General features: G+C 38.8%; 1 protein-coding gene across 1 annotated transcript in view; it reads right to left on the minus strand.

Moving 5' to 3' along the window:
- Positions 1 to 9,016: 9,016 nt before the first annotated feature.
- UBN2 (ubinuclein 2) overlaps positions 9,017 to 20,303 on the minus strand; it is a 45,926-nt gene continuing 34,639 nt past the window's right edge. The window contains exons 12-17 of the mRNA XM_009576076.1: positions 19,469 to 19,519; positions 18,048 to 18,090; positions 15,838 to 17,373; positions 11,545 to 11,791; positions 10,699 to 10,788; positions 9,017 to 9,520 (exon numbers count right to left, since the gene is read on the minus strand). Of these exons, the coding sequence (XP_009574371.1) occupies positions 9,471 to 9,520; positions 10,699 to 10,788; positions 11,545 to 11,791; positions 15,838 to 17,373; positions 18,048 to 18,090; positions 19,469 to 19,519 (2,017 nt within the window). The 3' untranslated portion in view covers positions 9,017 to 9,470. The remainder of the gene's footprint in view (positions 9,521 to 10,698; positions 10,789 to 11,544; positions 11,792 to 15,837; positions 17,374 to 18,047; positions 18,091 to 19,468; positions 19,520 to 20,303) is intronic.

Raw genomic sequence — 20,303 nt, forward strand, 5'->3', positions numbered from 1 at the left:
CTTATACGAATCCTCCGATAATTTTAAAATGCTGCTCCTTGCTCCCGGTATTGCCCTTGCCTTTGTGGCTGCCCTGACTGAAGAAAGCCAGCAAACCCCCCACCCCCAAAACAATAGTGAAGAGCCCAACAAAGAGCCCCAAGCGACAACCCTTCAAGTAAAACCTTTTTACATCTTTATTTTCGTGAGAAATCACAGAGCCAGGGCTAATATGTACATTCCTCTTTATTTAATACAGCACAGACACATGACACATAAAAAAAGAAAAGTACACTCGTGAAAAAAGCCTGTCGCAGTTAGAGACAGGGAACAGCTACGCCGAATTGAGTAAGGCTCCTACTGCAGAACAGGGGTCTGCCGGCAAGGTTGGATCCCAGAGCAAAGTCTGCTGCCAAAAAAATCTTTGCACTCCTTTCAGGAAAGCAGAAAATAAAAGGGCAAGTCCCTCTCGGAACAGGTGGAGGCGGCATTATCTGCAAGGTTCACAGGATACAAACCCTATCGCTGTGTTTGGACCAAGGCATTGATAAAATGAGAAATGCTCTCCAGCTATTCTTACAGAGGGCCAATAGTCCTGACCTCTGAAAACATCAGACTTCTCAGGGATAGCAAACCTGAGTATCTGGAAGGAATGAAAACATCAAGTAGTCACACAGAAGACAGTTAAAATTAGTCTCCCTGATAGGGCTCTGCTAGCCACAACAGGGAATGTGCAGGGGAACAAACCGGCTTCCCAACTAACAAAAGACTAACAGCCATTAAACTGACCAGAACAATATACACGTTTGGAACTGATGCGGGCTTTTGTGGCAGCAGCTTCTTCCTTTTCCTGCTTCAGTTCAGGATGGAAATTAAGCAGGCACCAGTTCCTCTGGCAAAGAGCCTTACACACTTTTAAAAAATTAAAATACAAAAGAGGGAGACAGGTGTATTTACAAAATCCATGGCTGGTACAGTACATCATTTTTAAGACACACTAAATGCTACAATCTTTCAGGTCCTGAGATTATTACAAAAAACCCAACAACTCAAAACTTGCGTTCAGGTCCAGTTTTATAAGGAGAGAGGAAAGAAATCACACATTTAAAACACAGTATCCCTTGAAGTTATTGGAACACACCTCCCTAAAAATCCAAATGAAAGTGGTGCTAACCACCCAAATGTAGCTGCATTTGGTTGTTCAGGCTTGTTGTCACAAGAGGGGAGCATTTCACAGGGGAGTTTCTCTGGAGAGCTCATCAGGTAAGCACACGGCTGTTAGGATCCTCTCTCCATCACCAAGCCCTATCATCCAAAATACGCGAGTATTAAAAGGAAGGTGACCTTGTACAAATTCATGCTGGACTGAGCAAAGCATCACAGGAATCACCAACTCAAACAGGTTTGCCACCTCGTAGTAACTGCACATTCCTTTGAAGCCAAGGAATGCAAAGAATTCTAGCTGTGATTTAATGTTAGTTTATAACTTGGCCAGCTGTTTGTTCTGCGCTACCTAGTGAAAGGCAGGAAAACACTTTGTCCATCTGTTTCTCAGCCTTTCATTGTCTTGGGGATCAGATCACAGCAAGTCAGGTGGAGTTAAGCTGGCTATATCCAAACTTGCTAAGATATATATATATACACTAAAAGTGACACCAAACAAAGGACACTGAGGCCAAACCTCTGTCGAGGGGATGATCCTCACTACCATTAGCTGTGCAGGCAGGTGTTTGGATGCTCTGTTCTTGACTGAGCCTGTTTATCAGGCAGAACTATAGAGACTTGCACCCACACCTGTTTTTTTTTCCCCAATGAAATACTCTGAACATAGTGCTTTTGTATCATCAGAAGTTATCATCACAGACACCCTTTTATTATAAGCACCTGACTTTAAGCTAGAGAATGCCAACATTTTAAGGATTACCCATGAAATGCATCTAATCTCAGTAAAAGAAGACTACAAGAGACAAATCACATAAGGGTACTAGTTTAACTGCTAAAATATAACGCTGCTCAGTAGACTTTTTGGGGGTAAAAAGTAGTAGTTAATTTTGTAATTTTTTTAAACAGTAGTCCAAAAATAAAATTTCTCCATCTATTTCCAGTATGGATCTTGAGAACTATGCAAGAACATGGTACTAATTGCTACATGATGGAATCACCGGCAATAAAACACACACTACAGTTCTCACCTCTGAGCTAAATTGTTATTTGTAGTTACATACAACAAGACTAAAAGATCAGTGAGAAATACCTGGGGATCGTGACTTAGCTTTGATTTAAAGATCCAGCTACTGCGTAGCCAATAACTCCCCTCGTTTAGAAGCAACTTCATTTAAGTGAGAAATTTATTTAATTCACAATTACTGGAAGGAAACCTGGGATGTCTCAGTAGTTTCTCCCCAAATCCAATCTGTACATTAAAAAACATTGCTGCGGCTTCTTAAACCGATTTTGAGAGCTGAATATTCTAAAAAACTCTCAGACTAAAACCTGTCACAAGGCGCTTTTAGCTTCCCTCTCGAAGCAACTTCATGACACTTGACACTAGGTGTTGCACCAGTGAAAGGGTTTTTTTAAAATACAAATTTCTTTCTTCACGTTAGCAAAAAAAGACTTCTGCAGTACAGACATTCAAAAAATATTCCATTTTCTTTGGGTAAAACTTCAATGTGTTAAGAGGGGTAGCTGGGGGAAGGAATGCATGTAACACTGAAACACGTAAATACTTATCTGCATAGTTGATATTAGTGACTACTAATCAAACTAAGGCCTTATCTGGAAAAACTGAGAACACAAGAATAAGTTTCTTCCTCCACTCCCCACTCCTCTGGTGAAATCTGGTAAGTCTCAAAGAAGCTCTGGCTGCCTCAGCAGCTACTTGGTTTGGCCTACGATGGTGGTATCTCCTGACTGGTTTTGGTTGATTCTCTCCCTCCCTTTTTCTCTTGGTACTAGACAGTAACAAACATAACTATCTGTTGATAAAATAAGTCTGCACACACTGCTGGAAAAAAGAAAAAAAAAACCACAACCCAAACAAAACCCCTTAGTATTGAGCATGATAGGAGTCAAACACAGCACACACTGCTTGCTTTGGATTACTTCACCATAAGAAAAAAAAACTTACTAGTTAATGGTTATTATTTAAGCAGGAGATGACGGCAAGGGAAGAGACTGAAATTCACTTCTAGATACAAAACATGGGTGGTTTTTTTTTCCAGAGTTGCTCTGTATAATTATAGCTGTCAAAAATGGCTATAAAATACAGACCTATATCCTTGACTACTGACAAGATTAGCACAGTTTCATTTATGAGGAGTGTGCAAAAACAGCTGTAGGGAATCTTTGTACTTCCCCAGTTCTGGGCCAGTTCCAGGCCATGCTGATCTCTCAGCATAACTCATAGCAGCAGCAGGGCTTTCTATGGCCCCAAAAGGCTATTACAGCAGCAAGGGATCACCAGGTCATAGAAAAAGGATGATGAAGCCACACCAGAAGTTTCCACAAACAAAGCATTCCCCTACGCAACAGTTATCTTTCCAGTGGCCCAGTAAGCATACTTCTGGCTGCTTATTTTGGCAGTGATTTCTTAAGCAGTAGACAGACAAAGATTTTCACAACAGCTGCATTTGTTAAAAAAAGACTGCAACAGTCAATCATCATCACCAGCTGCAGATTCCCCATCTCACAGATCAGCCTAGGATAAAGAGCATGTGTGCCCAAAATGAATTAAACAGCAACAGAAGAGCCAGGTTAGCTCAGTTTACTGCCACAGGTGGATGTGGCAAACTCCACTGAAGTAACTTCATTGATGCACCTAGGGCAGATTAAGAAGCACCCCGGCTATCACTCCAACTGGCTGAGCTATCCGCAATAGTCCTATCTTCGACTGGCACCATTAGATTGGTAGAAGAAATCCACCTATGGCCTAGTTTACATAAGCAGGTTCACTCAAACATGTGAAGACAAGCTAAGAACTGAAATAGCAATTAGGCTATTCTCTGCCACAGGAACATATTGTATTTGGTATCTTATTTTCTGCTCTTTAGATGGGTTCTCCACCTATGAAGGACTCTTCATTCCATTCCCATTCTGGAAAGTAAATGCTTCCTTTTCATATTGCAACTCAAAATTAGATCTTCCCCAGGGGAAGCACATCACAGAACTAGCACAGTCTAGTGATGCGTACGTATGTTACCTTAAGTTTAGCACTTCGTCAACAACGTCAACAAGTGAATTGCTAATTTCAGGTATGCATGCTTATAATAATCATAAGTTAGATAGATCCTCGGCACAGAATTGTTAAAATCACTAGATGATCTATTGCAGATTGCTAATTTTGTCAGAGAACAAGAAAACAAGCACGACACTATTATGAGGGTTCACTTGCAGCTAACACCACATGAACTTACTGTTCATTATATTCAGAGAACAAACCATTAATGAAATCTCAAATTGAGAAAAAGTACAACTAGAAAAGTACTTCATGGTGAATGATTTAGGCAGCATGTGAAGCATACCCAGGTTTAACTTCAATTAGCAGCTGCACTCTTGCAGGTTTTACCAAATTCCTTCTTACATATGATGCATGGTAGAAAGTGACAACTGTGGTAAACATGAGAATCCTTGCAATAATTGGTGTCAAGCAGATGTGACTAGCCACACACAAGATTTCCTTGCAATTCCTCTCAACTCAAACTTGTTGCAAGCTGCTATTTTAACCTTCTTTCCCCCCCACCTCCTTGGGGTTGTCAGCCACATGTCTTTGCCTTAGACTCAGTAATTGTGTGAAGTGGTCCCGTATTTAACAAGGTTGCCAGACAGGGCCCATAATGTTTTACTCATGACCTAATTAAGATCCAAATTTAAAACCTTCAGAAAAAAATGCAAGAAATTTCATTCTCATTAGCCACTTCCTTTCTCTCATGCACATTTACACACACTCACACACACACTCTTTTATTGTACTGCCATCTTTGCACAAACGTTCACCTTTAAGTAAAGTGTTTAACAGAGCCAGCAGGATGTAGAAGGATGAACACATTTTCTCAGGAATATTGCTGTATATGTGTGTATGTGTGTGTGCACATGTGTGAGTGTCAGAGAGAAAGAATGCACAAGCACACAGAACCAACGCCATGGTACAGCAGCTATGAAGTTACACACATTACACTTTTTTTTTCTTTACAAAAGGGAAAAATAGTATAACAGCATAAAGCCATCTTGGCAAGCTTAAGATTTTCCTCCAAAATGCCTTCCAGCACTTCAGGATCTCTGAGAACAGTTTAAAGAGGGTAGGGAAATAAAATAAAAAAAAAAAGGCACTTAAACAAAGGACAAAGGCCTGAATCAAGTAAGTCATGGAGGGTAACAGCCATTTAACCAGAGCTAGGACCAATAAAAATCTACCAACCTTTTTTTAATTTCTATAAAATTAAAATTGCATAAAGTGTTAATTAATCAGTCATTTACCTACTGCTTTCACCTTCTGGTTCATTTTATGAAAAAAAAAAAAACAACAAACCCAAACAAAAAGCAAGTGTCCCTTTAATGATTTCCCCCCAATTCAGCAAAAGATGAAAGTTAGGTGTGGGAGGAAGCCTTCCACAGCTTGGCTTGCCTGCAGGTTTTCCCTGCAACGCCATCTTCAAAAAAAACAAAAAACAAAAGCAGAAGAGGGACCACTGTGCCTTCACCAATTCACACACACACAAAAAAAAAACCAACCCAAACACCCCAACACTTCTAATCCATCTGTGGGCAAAAACTACTCAAAAGAAAACCAAACAAACTGTAAACTAGATTAAAATTTGCTAATAAATACAGCCAAAAGTTCATTTTACGAATGTAGCAGCAAATGTGATAAAAGTTAGTTGGAGTCCAAGATGACTCCCAGAGGGTTAATGGTTCACACAACTGATGGCAGCTTGGGAGAGTTGCAGGATTTCTCTGTTCTCATGTCCTCAAGGGTCTTGCACCAAGTGGAGAAGGAGTGTGGAGGAAGGGTCAGGTGATGGGACTGCAGGAAGGAAACAGGCTCTTGGCACCTGTCCCACCCCCAAATCTGTGCATCAGACAACTTTGATTGGATTCAAACAAGAAGCAGAACCCAGGTAATTAAAAGTTACTTCTGATTAGCAGAAAACAGATGTGAAACCCACAGCATCCACACTTGTGACTTAGTTGATCATATTAGTCATGTATCTCAAATCAACAGAGAAGGCTGGACAGAGTGACTTAGGCCATTTGCATCTTGGAGTGGGAGAACACTGCAGTTACAGTCCAAGGTATCGGGAAACTTTGCAGCCTGTTTTTCATCTAGCCTGCCTTCTTCCTTAGCAAGTGTCTCGAAAGGATTTAAAATAGCTACCACGACTTTTGGGACTTTGGATCATGTAGCAGAAAATACTACCCAGACGGTTTTAACATCTAAAACCTGTGTTTGAAATTATTGCTTGCATTTGTTTGGGGCTTTCAGTGAGCTTGACATGTTAGCTCATATACAGTCCCCAAACCAAGTTCAGCCCTGCTGCCTGGAAAAGACAGCTCTACTTGGCTTTCTTATTGCTTGTGAATACTGAGGGTTATTTAGTATGTACAACTACAGTTTATTTATTAACAAAGGCCTTAAAAAATAGTAAAAACTTGGGGGGAAATGTCTTTAGAAGAGCTGCTGTGCAGAAAATAGTAAAACATTAACCTAATTTTGCATTTGGACATTGCAGAAATCTTTCACTTACCCATCCTATTTATGCTACTTGCAAAGGTCTCTGGGAGCCACCCTATTATTTCCTTTGATTTGGCCTTGCTAGGTTTAACCAGGGAGAATAGGGAACAGGGAATGTAGACCCTTTCATCGCTATGTGGCTGATTCTAAAGAAGCTCAGGAGCATAATGACTGAAAACAGTTACCCTCTGGGGGGGCTGTTTGAACTGGCTTCATGAACAAGGTATGGTCATCTTTATTCTCATCATCCTACTACCTATTTCCAAAATAAGTATTAGTTTACTTGCTTCCCAAGACTGAGAAGCTCAACAGGCCACACAGACAGGACTACTCCTACCCTCAAGATTTAGAGGATACTCCTCAACTGAAGATGAGGCATACTTTCAGGAAGAGAGGAATGTTGAAAGGAAATTTGTGCTGTAGTTATAAAGGGTTCCAAGTCTCCCAATCTAAAACTTCTTTAAGTATGAAGACAAAAGATGGCAATTTGAATGAGATGCCTTGATGAGGAAAACATAGAAGAGGTAGAACTCTCTTAGGACAGGGTCTTTTTAAATATATTGCTGCCTGATGGCTCACTGCTGCAACTCCCTTAACTACATGCATTGTTAAAAAGTATCAGGTTTGACACAGTTCAGAGAACTAGCAACTTGCCAGAACTGTTAGGCCTCAAAACCCAAAAGTTGTCTTCCTTCAACCCTTCCTGGAGAAAAGAGAAAAAAAAATCAGATAAAGCTTGCATTCTAAGCAGTTTATGGTATTTTGACAGAATTTGCACAGTATTAAGAATGCCAGAGTCTACGTAGCTGTATGTTTCAACTCTAAATAACCTTGATGATGGAGATGCAAGCTTATCTAATCAACATGCCACATACAAAACATTAGCACTAGCTAAAAAGCATTTAATTGGCAGATGCTGTGGAGTGAAATTAACGAACTAATGCATCTTATTTTAATTCAATCTGTCTTTCACAGAAGTGTTGTGCAAAAACATTTATTGCTGAGCTCAACCCAACATTTTTATACTAAATACACAATATATATTATTTTAAATTCACGTATATATATTTATATAAAATTAAAATGAGCTCTAAATAGAAAAGAAATTGTGTCTGGTCTAAGAAAAATAAATCGCATGTAAAAGAAAGCTGAAAGCTATAAGTTAATCTAGCAAAAAACATTGAAGATTCATTATCCATGGGTCAAAGTCTCTCTGGAAGGTGTGAGATGACCAGTAGTCACTGGTTCAATGTGAAATCAAACTACTGGAAAGACTAGCTACTAGGAATTTCAGCATCTCTGATCAAAGGAATGTTTCGGGGTTGAAGGAGAAGGGCATCATACTATTTTATTTGCTCCTTTCCCCTATGACTTACTTCAGTTTCTGCCATTCTCACCTTTTATCTGACAGCACAAGGGACTCAACAGCAAAGATCTGTCCTAGTGTCAAAAAGTGCAACATGTGCTGGATACTTCCTAACCTTACAAATGAACCAGTCAATGTATTGCTATCCAAAAAAAAAAAAAAGCCAGCTTTGCAGTCTTGTGCTACCACATAAGGAAGAGTTCAGGTCAGGAACTCCCCAGGCCAGCAGGGGCTGGAAATGCTGGAGACAACCCATTCAGCCCCGTGAAGAGAAGGCACCTCTGGTCGCTTTTGAACGACTCCTCTTTGGCTAATGCCTGAAGCAGTATTAACCTGGCTCTGGAATAGGTCACGATCAGCTTTCTTTAACTAACACATCAGTATAATGCATGGCTTTTGGGAGGAGTTAGATGAAAGATGAGGAAGATCTAGAATGAGTAAAGAACTGGTTGTGTTTTATAAAAGACATGAATAGAACATTATTTAATTTCCGTAGCAGATAAGCACAAGGCAAAGAAAAAGAAAGTTTAACAAATGGAAGGACTGAAAAATCAGTGTGCCTTTAACAAAAAAAAAAGATGTGGGAAAGAAATGCTAGTCTGACCAATAAAATGTGGGTTTCCTTTTCATGTAAATGGAAAAACTTCCATCACCTTCCTCCCTTAAATAAGAATCTTTATATTAAAAAAAAAAAAATCAAACAAGGAGCAAGGGATTTCCCAGTAGTCTGTGTGTCACATCTCGATGTACCAGGAGATCTGTTTTTGAAGACAACTCTCTAATGAGACTGCATACATCTGTAGGCTCCCTAAAGCCAAACAACCTTGCAAAGCTGGAAAAATGCCAGTATCAGAAACTGCATTTGTGTAAGGGTTTAATTATAATGCAAAGTATCCCAGCACCATCTCTACTCTACATAACCTTTGGTCCACAACCATATAGTACACTCAGGACCTACAGATAATCTTACACTGGGCATTTTGGGCACTAATGAAGTGGATGATTCCACCTTAAACAGTGGATGGAGAAACCTATTTAGCTCCTCTCATGCTTTCAACTCTTCATTGGACATCACCCAGAAAAAAAATGTTTGTGCTGCTGTGGGTTTGACGATCAATTTCTTTTAAAAGCCAATCAGAGCAGATAAAAAAGCTTGTTTCTTTAGGCAAGATCAAACTATGACCAGTCTGCATGACCAGGAGGACCAGTCCTCCTTTTCCTTCTCTCTTCGATCAAGTATTGTTTTCTTTTTCTTCTTCCTCTCACCACAGTGCTTGGGATCAGAATATGTAAACATCGACAGAAACAGCAGCCCTGTGACAATAAGCACTTTCCCAACTGGGCAGATTCTGTCAGCCAACCAGAACTGCTTCAGCTCCCTTGCTTGTCCAGAAGTCACTGGTTTTTCCGCTGTAACTTAGTGTCCCCTTTACTTTGGCCTCCATCTGTAGTTTAAAGACAGGAAAAGAAAGGGAAGAATAAAAGCATGAGTGAACTTTTATTTTTATAACTTACAGCAAAAGAGACAGGAATTTGGCATATTCAGCTTCAGCATCACCAAAAAAAGTACATTGTCTTCACAGGGTGGAAGACTTTGCATCTTCTCTGTAGTTAATTTATTAGAAATAGCACTGTTGAAACCTGAGATATCAGGCTTCATACCAAAAGATACCATCTTTCTAAAGATTAAGTTGCAGCTTGGGATACTGAAAAAAAAATTTAAAAATCAAACCTTTCTTTAGAAGCCTTTACATTTTAATAAAGCATTTTTAGGGTTCAGCCCATGGCACTCACTGTGATAAAAAATTAAGGTTGTACCAAATATAGCCAATTGGTTTGTTTTCACAGCCTCTTAGAGCATCACTGCCCAGTTTTTTGGTGCTGAGGACTCTGAGAACAGGATGAAGAACCCCCACCAAGCCACTGCCACCCTTCCTGTTCCTTCTCCTGGCAAAAAAAACCCAAAAAAGCCCTACAGGTGGCAAAGAAAGGATTACGGTCTAACCTGCACCTTCTAAAGCTTTATGATAGTTTCAGCTCTAAGCCTTCTAACAGCAAAAGGAGATTTTCTACTTCAAGCTTGTCTTCTCAATCAAAATATGCAACTCTTATCAAGGATAAAATTCCCAGGTAAGGCAGATCTTCCATTAGGAAACCATCACACTGTTCACACACGTATGCCCTCTTAGAAGAAACATGAAGAAGCTTCTAGTTGGAAGGTCAGTTTCTCCTCCAAAGGAGAAATTAAAATTGAGTGGAAAAAACAAATCTCGCCAATACAGACTTTTTGCAGCCTGTAAACAATCATGTTAGCATCTAGTAAGCAGTATTCCCTTTTTCCCACTAGTTGAATTTGTACACTTTGGTTTCTAGAACTGCTACAATAATGTATTAATGAAATTTATGAACTTTTTTGTTCCTGACATTGAAGACATGTAGAAAAAAAAATTGTTCAGGTTCCAAAAATACTGCTACAATAGAATGTCTGCTGCTACCAAAGCCTGTCCCTGTGTTGTGTCTTCTCTAAACCGATTTCAGTTCTGGTGTACATTTATTTCAGTCTAAGGCAGAAATCTGACTTTTAAGTTAAAAATAAGTAATAATAAAAATACGATGTCTTTACCTGTGTAAGCTTGCTGCAAGTGAGCAGGCAGAGGTGAGTGAGACAGCGTTGCTGCGTGCTGAGCACCTGGCTGTAAACCCTTCAGTAAGTCTGGGAAAAAAAAGCAGAGCAACAAAGAGGAAAAATAAATCTTAAGGACAGAGGCAGCCTTTGTGAAATAGGAAGTTTTTATTTTTGTAGTGTAGCTATAGTAGCATGCTAATTTGCACAGATTTCTGAAGAATGTATCTCAACAACAAAAAATAAATACCTGATAGCATTCTGATGGCTGGAATAAGTCAACAGAAACAGACCTATTCAGACACTGATTAGAAGTCAGAGCAAGGACCATGCCTCGCTATTGGGATGCAACTCTTCATATAATTTCCTTCGGCAGAAAGACCAAAAATTGATATAGGTTAAAAACCTAAAGAATTTCTTTGTAAACAATCGGAAAAAATAAATGCCATCTTGGTTGATACTTCTCATAAGAGAACTGTTTGACATCTGAGATTACTGAGCTAAGGATATTTTGAGGAATCACCATATTAAGTCTATTATTGTGACATTTGGAGACCTTTAAGCTATATTCCTTTCTAAAGATAAGGGATTAAAAGTTAACCCAAAAAAGCATGTTCGAAACTAAGTATATACTGTGAATGTAACAATGAAGTTAAGCTTATCAAAGGTGATTCATAATATTTGGATAATTACAAAGTTTTACCAGCGAAGAAATCACATTTACTCTCCTGTAGGGATTTTCATGAACCAAATTTGAGTCTCAGAATTTTATTGCTTGCCTTCTTAATTTTCATTTTCAGGATGCATTTTTCCTTATAGCACAGTGTGAGAACTAATTCCACTCACTCTGAGTTAGGCTGTGGTGGAAAGCCGCTGAGGTAGATCCCGAGGTGGTTGTCACTCCAGCTGTGTCTGTCCCAAAGCCAAGCAGCTCCAAGGGAAACTGGAAGGGCACAGTCACAGGAACAAGGCCACCCAGCATCCCAAAAGGAGTTAATGGTGCAGACGTCACGTTCTGACTGGTTACAGACAGGGGTGATGCCATGAGAGTCAGAGGTGAGGCGTTAGCCAGTAATGATGCTCCTGCTGTTGACTGTACAAAGAAAAGGAGTACTTCAAGATTTTAAAGCTTTGAGTTGTATTCTTTAAGGAGATAAGAATCGACTGTTTTCTGTTAAGTGTGGCCCTATTAGTGTATTAAACTGTTAATAAATATCCACTTATCACCTATGAGGTCTTCCCACTGTTCATCTGCTAAGCAAGTACAACGATATCTCAGATTCAGACATGACAGTATGGTTCATCTCTCATGTTTTTCCTCATCAGCCTTGCAGGTAATTCCCTCTATCTCCTTTCTAATTATGCACTGGGTCTACAGTCAGAATCTAATGCAACATCTTCTATTAGATTAATAATACGAAATTATCAGATGTAGATCTGAAATTCTTTAGAAGCACAGTATTACTCTCCCCTCTCCAAATTTGGGTCTTAACAGAACACTAACTTGATTTCTAAAGAGGTTGCTCAGAAGCAATGATTTTTTGAAAATTAAGATTCATACATAAGAATCCCCACACTTCAAGAGAGGTCAGGTTACCAAGATGTAGACATAGGTATGTATGTATAGGTGTGTATGCACACATCACAACAAAATGCAAAGGAAAATAATCTCTCCACTCTACATATGTCACAATGAAGTTAAATTCACTGTAGTTTAAAAATGAAAATGCAAGATTAGCCAGAACATTTTAGCTACAACAGCTCCCAAATTGCATTAATTCCTCTAACATTAGAACAGCTCATTCTTGTTTAACAATCTTTCCTTCATTATGCATATAGTAATTTTATACGCTAATGTTCAATTCTCTAATGATCTACTACAAAACAGTTAGTATAGAAAGCATTTTGAATCAGACTCAAGCTCAGATATTTTAGATATTTGAATTAAAGAGACTCAGACTGAACAGTACTTCAAACCTGTGCATTCACACAAGTAAGCCTTAACTAAAGCCAAAACTTAGAATCATTTTAATGAACACATGAGCTTAAAATGAAAATGAAATCTCCTTGAGTTCTGTAATATCACCTTACAGAAACAGCAAAGTAATGAAAACTCCTAGCAGGGAAAAAGTTTTGGTCTTAAGGTGTTCAGATGAAAGCAGCTAAAGAAAGGTTAGTTGCTGCTTACAAGAAAACACAAAATTTTAAAACAGTAATCCTGTAGGTGTAAACAACTACAGATGTGATGTTTGTAGCAAGTGTTTGTATTGGTCATCTTAGGAGTGACAGCTTCTGAGACATACTCCATCCCACAAGTAGAAAAAAATGGATGAAAAACTTCAACATACATGATTATTCTCTTTTCCCTTTAAAAGTACCAATTTCACAATAAGCCTATGTACAAAACATGACAACTGTTCACTGTCTATGTAATCTTTACTGTGCAACAAAATAAAAGCCATACAGTAATCTCTTGCAATTGTGGATTTTTAAAATGCCTGAAAACAGAAAGCAGCTTTGTAATGTGCTCTGCCAAGACCTTGCTTACTCTCTCAAAAAGGAGGAGAGAGAAGTTCAGTGATGGAAACAGCTACAGAGAATGCACTAAAGAGTTGCAGTTCAGATGTTTCTATTTATCTCACCTATGATAGCACTTCATAAAAGGGTTCATCCTGATCATGTAAATCTGAGTTGCTAAGATCCTTAAAAGTCTAAGCCAGATTCTGCTCAAGAGTACTAATGGTAGGTAGAGCTTTTTAAGGAAATCACATGTGATAATTGCTCAATTTTAGATTACTTTGACTTTGTGTTCTTAAGATGTAACTTAACAGAGTATGCCAGAGTAAACTTTCTGTGGAGCTACAGCAGGTGTAAGCTTATATTCTGGTAAATAACTGTGTCAATCAAAAGGGGAAAGGAGGGAAACTTCTTGGAAACTCTTCCTAGTTAGGAATATCTTTATTATTACATGAAATCATCTAGTCTAATCTCCAATGTAAGCAGACCACAGGGTATTCTAATGAGCAACTCAGGTACCATTCTCATCTTCTGACCAATTAATAGCATCTTGGATAGGGCTTTAATCCCTAAACCCTTAATGGAAAGGAGATTCAGTCTTATGCAAAGTTTTAAGAGGGGTAACTAACTCCTTAGTACATTGTACCTAACAACTAGTCTGGAATTGATTAAGTTCAGCAGCCAGCCATTAGATCTTTAAGGCTAAATAAAGCCCTCTTATCACAAATCTCTTCCCCTTCAGTGTACTGGGACTGGGAGGTAACTTGATTCTAATCTTCTCTTGAACGTACTCCACTGACTAAGCCTCAGTCTGTGCAGTAGCAACAGCCTTATTCCATGGTTTATCTTCCTTGCACCATTCTTCTGAACCATTTTTAGGTTATCAAAGTAACTTCTGCAGTGTCAAAAAAACCCACATGTAAAGTCACAATAATTATTTTAGTGATACCATATGTTGCTCAGTACCTCTAGGTGATTTCCCCCCTTATATATACACCAACACACCTTATTTTGCTGTATTACAGTATGCACTCATGTTACTTGATTATCCACCACACCCCCTCCAGTCCTCAACATCACTGCCTGCCAAAATGCATTTCATACCCCAGGTGATCAGTGTTTCTATAAAAAATTACTTGCCTTTAACTACAGGAAGGTTTGCCAGAATTCATCTCATCATCCAACACAATACTACTTATTTCCCTCATCCGTCATCTTTAAGCACTACCACACCCATTTGACATTTTCTTCTACATCATAGCAATTGTATCCACTGGATTCTGTTGATTGCACCAGGAAAAAAACCAACTCTGCTCCTAGTCCATTCGCTGTAGCCTTTTTTGTCTCCTCCAGGCACCTTCCAGAGTACCCAAACTGCACTGTTTCTGGCTCAGCTCTTCTCTAGGCCCTATGTGAAACCTCAGTGGCCCTTACACAGCATATGGGTTGTGGTTTTTTCATTCAAAGTACCCAAAATAATAAGAAGGCTGTATCAGAGCCTGCCAGACATTTCTTGTTTACTGGAATAGACTTAAAGTATAGTAGGATGAAAGACCATAGAAATGTCTAGTAAAAATCATCTTCCTCCTGTTATTCAGCTGCATTAAGAAAAATTTGATAGCAAGCTGAAAGATTATAAACCATTGCTAAAAGCTGAGTATACATCACTACCATGCAATAGCTATGTACACTGTTGAGAAAAAACCAAAGCTTTTCCATTTGCGGTACACCAAGACACTGATTTACAGCAATATTGCTTTTCTAAACTACTTAAGTAGGGAAGACTTCTGGACAGAGAGAGCAGTAAATACAGAGGAAAACCTCAAATCATCTCACTAATTAAATAATTCCCAGTAAGAATGCACAACTTGGGAAAGCAGGTTGTCTTCTGGGTAAATAATAGGTTTGCATGGGTTTTAGAACAACAGTATTTTCAAAATATTTGTTTTGTATGACTTGTTTTACCTCCAATGATAAAGTTCTGCATAAGCTCTCTCAAACAGTTTCTAGGATATTTATATATTAATGAGGTGTCTCATTCAGTTTGACTAGATCTGACAAAATAAAATACATATTCAATCACAAATGCTAAAGAAAAGCCCTTGCAAGTGTTAATTTTATATACAAGTCTTGCATTATACTCAAACCACACGCAACTGAACTCTAGTTTTGCAAATTAATCATGAAGCTTGGCAACAAATGTACCAAGACACCTTTTCATATGACCACTATCATTACAAATAAGTAAATATGCGAGAATACACAAATCCAATAACACAAGAAGATACCACATCCCCTGAAAATATGGCCACACAAAGCTTACCTTTTCTAGTGCTCTTAAAAAAAAAGAAAACAAAAGTGAATTGTGTTCCACAGTATAGACCAACCAACATTTTACAGTGAGGATTCGTTCCACACTGATCCTTGCATTTCACATCAGCTGGAAATACCTATTCACTAGTGCGAAATGGTTTCAACAGTATTAGCATTTATGCTTAGTAAAGTATAAACATTAAATTTATGACACATTTTCAAATCGAGATATTGCAAGAAAGAATGTTTACAAAATAAATGTGATAAATATTAATGTAAGGTTTAAATGTAAACTCGTTAGATGCGTACCTGCACACTGGCTGCTACAACTGGAGACCCTGAGGCAGAAGATGGTCTATGTGGAGTTGACAATTGTTTAGTAGCACCCTGTGTTCCACTTCCTGCTCCCCCAGACAGACTAGTCCTACTAGCTCCACTTGAGTTAAGGTTACTGCCTCTGCTGGCAGGTACATTCATTCCAACTCCACCCAAATTATTTTTACCAACAGTTCCAGGAGAAGAGTTGGGCAATTTTGAAGAAGCCTGAGGGTTCTTTGCAGGCTGAAGGCCTGAGGTGCGATTAGAGGGCAGCAAATTCATTGTGGGAGACTGCCTGCTGATATTTACACCACTGGTCTGTTTATGAAGGGGGTTGTTGCTGGAGTGACTACTCTGGGAAACTAGTGCACTTGAACTGGAAGAACTGGGTGTTGTTGCAGGCCTGGGGGATGAGGTGGACTTGGATGAAAATTTAGGTGATGCATTGGGCTTGGGTGTAACAGAGGGCTTAGATGCAGTGGGCTTGGGAGAGGCAGCAGGTTTGGGAGAGGCAGCCATGGAGAAAGGAGGCTTGAAACCCTGGGAAGAAACTTGTGACACCATAGCCTTGGCTAAATAGTTACTAGAGGTAGAGGTGCTGGATGTTGTCCGAGAAACCAGTGGGTGAGACACTTGAGAGCCACTTCCAGATGAGGGATTAGACAAAGGCAGGCGATACACTACAGACTTATCTTGAGCCTTGATGACTGGTGATGAGCAAGACAGTTTGGGATTACTACTCAATTTCACCACTGGATTGGTCTGTGATTTACTAATAGTTGCTTGTAAAGGAGATACATATTTCTGCTGTACAGCTGAATGCTGGTGCACCTTTGTCACTTGTGATGTTGAGGAAGAACCACCTTGAGCCTCAGAAGATGATACCAAGATATTAGCATCCTTGGATCTTTGAGAGGAGGTGGAAATAGCTGCTTGGGTCTTAGAGGAAGAAACATGAGTCTGCGAAGAAGAGGAAGCAGCTTGGATCTGGCTTGACCTCTGTAGTCCTTGCTGAAGTAGTTTGGCTGGCAAAGGCTCTAAGGAAACCTTAGGATTTTGAATTGAAGATCCAGCAATAAGGCCTGAAGAGATACCAGTGTGAACTAGGTCCTGGGGTTTCTTTGGTACTGGCCCTGTGTGACCAGCAATAAGACTTGATGAATGGGGTGTTTGAGTGGGCTCTACTTTCTTTGAAGTTGCCAGGGGCAACTTACTCATAATGCTTGCTAGTTTCTCTTCCCTCAGCCCAGGGCGAGGTCTGGATGTTGGTGTGTCTATGGTGGACCCAAGAGGTGATCCCTTGGCACCATTATTGATAACTGCCAGAGCATCAGAAATTGAGTCCAGTGAGGGTGGGTGAAAAGAGAGGTCTTCATCCAGTGAGTCGTCCAAGCAGATCGTCTCTGGAGCTGGTGTGCAGCTAGAGCTGGCTGGGGTGCAGACAGGTGTGCTGGAACTCAGTACAGTAGCACAATTTGAATTGACTGAAGACATACAGGTTTTCTGTTCTTTCTTTGGACTGGAGTCCTGATAATGAAAAGATAAGAAAAGACAGGTTTAATAGACTTTTTGGAGTAGATCTAAAGTCTTCTTTAGTGTAATACTATTATTCTGTAAATTCAGATGAACTGAAGATTTGAAATTTTCATGTTAAGATACCTATGATATCTAGATGTTGGAGTCCTGTGTGCTAATTCAATATTTGTATTTAAAAACCTAGTGCTGTTGCTCCACATAACTAAAAGCACCCCACACAGTTAAGATTAACCAATGCTGTGAAAACAGGGTAGCTAATCTGATCATTAGGTAAAATTGCTACTGAAGTAAGACAACACCTAGTCGTGTCTAATGAGAACCTCTATCAACTTACTACGTTACCCTCCCAACCATACATTTTTCCAGTGTTGCCAAATTTAATACAAGCTGAAAACAAACACAAAGCACACATTAAAAAATGTGAAACTTTACTGGAACTAGTACCTCTTCGTAGTCAATTTTTAAAAAACTAATATAACTTAAAGTTACAAAGTTATACAGAAGTCTTTTATACTACTTTCTTTAAAGTAATACATCACCAAGTCAATAAGCTCTTACAGCATTTCCTGATGGAACCCTTCTGCCAGAATTCTTCTGGATCAGAGGCAGGAAACAGGTTATATCAAATGCTCATATAAAATTCAGATATCTAAATATGCATTTACCTTCACTTTGGGTTTAGGGGCCAGAATCACCTTCTTCTTTGCCCTAAAACGGGAGATACATGCACATCAGAAGACAAAAGAAAGGCAAGTCATTTTAGTTTTAACTGTTACCCTGATTATATCCCAATAAACTAGAAGGATGACTACTGGAGTCCACCTTTAATAATAAAACATCCTTGAAATAGAAAATGGGTTAAAATATAGGGGGGAAGAGAAAAAGCACACTTTTAATCCATTTTTTTTGTCATGTATCTCTAAGTTAGTTAGATGCAAAATTCACTGAATTGCTGATATAACCTAATATATATCAGGAGAGCTATTTTTTACTTTTCCAGTTTAGAGAAACTTCAAAAGATCAAGTCATTTCAACCTCTTACAATCTTAAAAGTTTGTCTACTTAGCAGAGCTTTGTCTAAACTGAAGTAACATACAATTTCACTTTACGTTGATGTTTTTATCACTGAGGAGTATACTTCGTGTTCTCATTTATATTTCAAACCACATAAAAACAGTTGCTTTTTTTTCTCCCCAAAAAAGTGTTTTGTCGCTTGTCAACTGTGGAACAGTTGTATCTAACCTGTTTGTTGCAAGAAGCCATTTAACAAACTTCCAGGTTCTTTTACAGTGTAAGTGAACACCATAGCACCAACTGCAGTTATGCAAGCAAGGACAGCATTAAGGATTATTAGTCATCAGCTTCAGTTTAGAAGTTAAGCATTTCACACCTTTTCTCATTTCTATTTCTTCAAGGGGATCAACAGATTTACATCCTGTAGGTCATTTATTCTCCTTTCCTGAGCAACTAGGAATATGCCTGGTTAAAAAGAGATCTTACTGTAGGTGGACCACGACTCGGTTTTGCTATTATGTAGAAAAATATCCTATGTTATTCATATTTATCACAAAGGTTGCAATTTAGGTGTTATTCAAAGTCATAATTGTTTATTTGAATTCTGGCTGAATGTGGGCAGCTCCTGAGAGGGATAGCATTGTCTGAAAAATCAAGAAGGTAAAATTCCGCTAAGATACACAGCCTTCTGTGGTTACAGAGATATTTATGAGCAAAATAAAAGAGCAGGAAGTACTGCTGTCTCTGAGTTCAATATAATATGCACAGCAAAATTTAGGTAGTGTATAGTGCTTTGAAATACTTTTGAGTAAAAGGCGTTAATCCAAGAATGAATATCCACTTGGGTTATCTAGCCACTTCATAACTGAGTTAAAATACAATGCCACAAGAACATTACAGTTATATCTCTAAATTAAAGCATTAAAAAAATTATTAACATTGTAAGCCTTTTCAAACAAATCCCAAAATATCACCCTTTCCTCCCCGCTGTCAAAAAAAGGTAGCATGAAGATGGGAAAAGATGCTATGAACAACTTAAAAGATACTAGTAAGTTGTCAATATTATACTCACGGAGCAGAAGTGAGGTGATTGTGAACACTTCGGCTTTCTTTAAAAAGCATCCTAAAAGAGTGGTGAGAAAAACATAAGGTGATTCTACAGGGACAATCAGCATATGACCGCCAAATATGCAAGTATCCTTGAATTTTCAGAAGAACCCTTTGATTATCTGTCCCCAAAGCAGCTAGTAGATAGTTTGTCTGTATTGCTATCATGATGTAGTTCCAGGCAGCCATAAACAGAGGAATGCTAAAACCAAAAAGATTTTAATTTTACATTCAAAATACCTCAGTAAATGGCCAAGCAGAAGTCAACGAAATGGAATATTACCTCCTTCAGCTGGACAGAAGAAATACATTATGAATACTCTCTCCTCAAAGACTAATGAAGTATTTTAAATATCAAATTAAGGATTATTGTAAACTCTTCACACTACGTGTCCACATATTGATCATAGGTTTGGGTTTTGTGGGCGAGTCTGTTGTGTTTTTTTTTTTTTTAAAAGCAGTGAGGAAAAAAGTCAGAATACAGTAGCCGAGCTTGTTTGTAATTTTCTTCAGTATTTTGTATAGGACATTGTGTACCATTTCTGTGACTTCAATTACACAGGACTTACACATACATTTTACTACAGAGCCAATGAATGGCAAGAGTTGGTATGCCAAATCTCAACACTTCACATGCTTTTATTTCCACGTTATCAACTCCTGAGCTGACAAATGGGAAGTGAAAACAATTCCTGACCTGTACCTATCCTACAGTTTGCTACCCAAACGCAGCTATAAATAGACAATTAATGAAAACTTCCCTGTTTCCAGGTAGGCAAACTACAACAGACAAGATTTTC

The sequence above is a fragment of the Fulmarus glacialis genome, unplaced genomic scaffold (assembly GCF_000690835.1).
Source record: "Fulmarus glacialis isolate BGI_N327 unplaced genomic scaffold, ASM69083v1 scaffold9114, whole genome shotgun sequence".
NCBI lineage: Eukaryota > Metazoa > Chordata > Aves > Procellariiformes > Procellariidae > Fulmarus > Fulmarus glacialis.